Source organism: Cynara cardunculus, unplaced genomic scaffold, assembly GCF_001531365.2.
Source record: "Cynara cardunculus var. scolymus isolate 2C unplaced genomic scaffold, CcrdV1 Un_Scaffold_645, whole genome shotgun sequence".
In the NCBI taxonomy this organism is placed as follows: Eukaryota; Viridiplantae; Streptophyta; class Magnoliopsida; order Asterales; family Asteraceae; genus Cynara; species Cynara cardunculus.
In genome coordinates, this window is record NW_020200599.1 from 51,607 (window position 1) to 55,809 (window position 4,203).

At 29.5% G+C, this 4,203-nt stretch overlaps 1 protein-coding gene across 1 annotated transcript; it reads left to right on the forward strand.

The window, feature by feature from the left end:
- The first annotated feature begins 1,731 nt into the window (after positions 1-1,731).
- On the forward strand, positions 1,732-2,115 carry LOC112501863 (CLAVATA3/ESR (CLE)-related protein 9-like). The gene has a single exon (XM_025105600.1). It carries the CDS (start codon positions 1,732-1,734, stop codon positions 2,113-2,115), a length of 384 nt encoding a protein of 127 aa, XP_024961368.1.
- The last annotated feature ends 2,088 nt before the right edge of the window (positions 2,116-4,203 follow it).

The following is a 4,203-nucleotide window of genomic DNA, read 5'->3' on the forward strand; positions in this document are numbered from 1 at the left end:
AAAATTAAATTATAATAAAAAAATAAATTAAAGAAATTACATAAAAAATGAGAACTTTTAAATAGTTGATTTAATATTAATATTGATTTTTTTTTTTCAAATTCTTATGATATCTTCAAATTTATATTTTATTCAAAAATAAAATCATTATTGCTTTCTTAAAACACATAAAATCGTATTATAACATCGACAGAGACAAAGAATAAAATATAACATTAAAATCGAGATGTACTCGTTGCATTGCACGAGTACCCTTCCAGTATATCTAAGACGAATTTTAGATCTTTCACTTCTTAAAAGTTGATACCACTAAAAAAATACAGTAAGAAAATAGTTATTATACCACAATAAGATCGGGTTTATAGAACGTTAACAATTTTCAGGTGACCCAATAGAATGTCTTATAAGACTTATTTGTAGGATTTAAACGTCATATCTAAACGTGTTGTAATTAATTTATAGAACGTTTTTTGACGTCTTAACAAATTTTTCAGGACACTTTAGTATAAAACGTTGTATTATTTATTTTATAAAACACTTCTATTATTATAGAACACTTGTTTTTATAAGTTACTTGTTCAAATAGTGTGTTATAAAATAGTTAATACGATAATTTTTTATCTATAAAAACGTATTATGATGTTCAAAAGCATCATATAAACTTATTATAACATCTTTAGATATGACATTTTATCGTTTGAATTTAAATTTAAATTTATAAAGCAGTCTATTAGAACGTTGACTTAGACAATTTTTTCCATCTTATAAACCCAATTAGTATCATACAAAGTATTTTTAATAACGAGTCGACATCTAATAAAATCTATAAATTTTTTAGGGAAAAGTTCAAAAAATCCGATGAACTTTTTCATTTTCAATGATTAAGTTTTTATTTTTTTTAATTAAAAACGTTCAATTTTTTCTTTTGAATATATAAACCATTGAACTTTTAAAAATTGGTTACCTATATCATTTTAATCTAAATCGGTTTTTACCATTCTCAAACCCTACGTCATTCAAACCCCTCGTCACCCCTTGTCGTCTCATCGTCGATCGCTTTTTATCACCGCCATTGCTGTATGAAGGGTTTGAAAATGATAAAACCGATTAGACTAAAATAATATAAACAAATAATTTTTAAAAGTTCGATGTTTTTTTATTAAAAAACTGTTTAGAAAATTAATTATTTAAAATTAAAAAATTTAATATTTTTTTCCATTAAAAAATCAGGGGTCGTTTACTAAATACTTACCCGGTAAATATTTATCAATAAATTTTAAAATTATTATTTACTTAATGGGTAAGATTTTAGTCCACCAAAACGACATCACATGCAACAATTTACCCGCTAAGTGTTTACCATGGTAAGAGTCGTCGCAAGTAAAACTCTTGGTCCTTGTCTCGCTCTTTCCAGATAAGATTCTTGATCCTTACCATATTCATCCGATGAGGTAACGTGACTTGGTAAACGCTTACCCGAGTAAGCATTTGGTAAACAACCCCTTAGTTTATTTGGTTTTAATTTATTTAATTTTTCCATTTTTTATTATAAAATTTGGATTTTAATAAATGTCATCATCTTCTTTTAAAAAGGATAACAAGAATATATAAAAATATATATATAAATTATTGTTGGTGTTAAAGCATGGGTTAATTACCAAATATCAAACCGCAATCTCACAAATTCTCCCCCATGCTCTCTCTCCCAATTTTCCTCCTCCGCCACCCGCTATGGTAGCCGGAGTTCTACGTTCACCGGCAACCCTCCTCCTTCTTACTGCCATCACCCTCCTCCTATGGTTCACCACCACCACTGCCACCATCGCCGCCATCTTTAACCAACCACCACCAAATTCAATCGGGAAAGTTCACATCCAACAACGAGATCACCACCACCACCACCTTCTCCCATATCCACCGGCTCGCCGTACATTGCACAACAAAGAAGCATTACCACCACCGCCCAAGAAATTCAATTTCTTGCCGTTCATTTACAGGCGGCACCACCACCGGAAAACCCATCATCGTCCTCTCGTTCCACTGTCCAAGATTGATCCACGATATGGTGTCGAGATGCACCTGGTTCCGACCGGTCCAAACCCGTTACACCACTGAGGTTTCATCCAAGATTTCTAATTTTTATAGCTTTTTATGTTGTTATTGCTTGAAAATATTCGAAAAAATGAATGCAAATACAAAGCCATAATCGTATTGCTTCGTATTTAATTTAATTTCTAGTATATGTTGTTACGATTTAAAAATTGCGATAACTTTTACAAAAACGTATATAAACACAACAACTTATATAAATACGTCTTAAAACGATTTCAAAGCTTTTTTTGGTCTAACGTAGAATTAAAACTGTCTGCATTTCTGGTTGACGTGTATGTAAATGTATGTGTATATGTAGGAACACGTTCAAGGAAATTCGTACAAAAAGTGAAAAACTAAAAAAATACCCTAATAACCGTATGATATATATATATATATATATATGCATATAACTAATTTGTCCGGTATACACATGTGCATAACATGCATGCACACGTGCATGGAAACTAGAAAACAACTTCAAACACTTGTATATACATGTGCATACTGTATAGAAGAATGATTATTAGATTGTTCTTCAGTTTTTTTTTTTTTTTTTTTTTTGGGAGTTTTTTTCCCCTGAACCTCATTATGTATATGTATATATGTGAGAAGTAATCAATTTTAAGGGTTCTTTCTAAAATAGAGAGAAAAAAGAATTTTACAGTTTTTATGTACTTTCTATTTAAATCAATCAGTTGAATGAACTTTTCCAAATTTTCTTTTGAATCCATGACCTTCTAATAGGTTTTAACATGTCATTTCCATACATCAGAATGTCACTTCAATACACCAGAATGCCACTAAACTTGTTAGAAGGTTCTGTTGTTAATAAAAAAAAAACTTATTTAAGGTCAACGGCCTAAATAGTCTTCTTACTTCAACGATTTTTCAATAGATTTTTTAAAATGGAAAAAAAGATGAATGAGAAAAGAACATAAAATTGAACAAATTTGAAATATCCTTTAAAATTAAACAGGAAAAATGAAAAAATAACTGAGATTTTTAGGTATATAACCTTAAATGAGATTTTAATTAAATCTATAACATTCCCTTGCGTATAAACCAATTTCTCTTATATAAACCAAGACGTCATGAATTTAATTAAAAACTCATTTAAGGTCATTTACCTAAATAACTTTGGTATTTTTAATAGAGGAAGAAATATTTTTTTATATTATATAAATATTTTAATAATATAATTAATATTAAAATATTTAAAATAAAAAATATATTATATTAAATGTGATTTTTTGTAATGATTTTAACTTATATTTTTTTAATTTAAATATTTTTTTTTGTTGAGGAAATTAAAAAAATAGCACGAAAATTGAAGTCCTTAGTTTCAGCAAAGGAGTAGTGTATGTGACGGCACGGCGCTTCCACTTTGTGGCAATAAACCTACGCCAAAAAAGGCCCCAATTTTGTACCTATGAATAATAATATATTTTTCAGGGGTTGTTTCGTCATTTGTGTTAAATAGTAGTTGATGAGAATAAAAATAAAAATAAATTAAATTATTTAATTTTATAATATAATATAATATAATAAATTTATTTCTTACAAAACCAAACTTTCGTTTTCATTTTTCTGTTTGAACAAAGTAGACATGATGATGTTATCTAAATACAACACAAACCTCAGGTTCTATCTCAAGCCTACCTGATAGTCTTATGGGTTGTTTGACAGTTGTTGAATGATTCGGTGTTGGAAGATTTAGGGACCGTTTACCGAACGCTTACTCGGGTTAGCACTTACTAAGTTACGTTACCTTATCGGATGAATATGGTAAGGAGACCAAAAATCTTACCCGATAAGAGAGAAACAAGGACCGAAAGTCTACCCGGTAAGTGAGAGTGACAGCTCTTATTACAGTCAGTGCTTACCGGGTAAATTGTTGTATACGATGTTGTTTTCTTGGACTAAAATCTTACCCGGTAAGTAAGCGATAGTATTGAATTTCATGGGTAAGCGCTTACCAGGTAAGTGATTAGGTAAACGACCCGTAAGTAGTTAGTATGATTAAGAGGCTCTCATATGATATAGTGCAAAATGAAATATAATTGTTTGGTAATTGAGAATGAAATTAGGACGCTGAATAGTTAAGGGAGA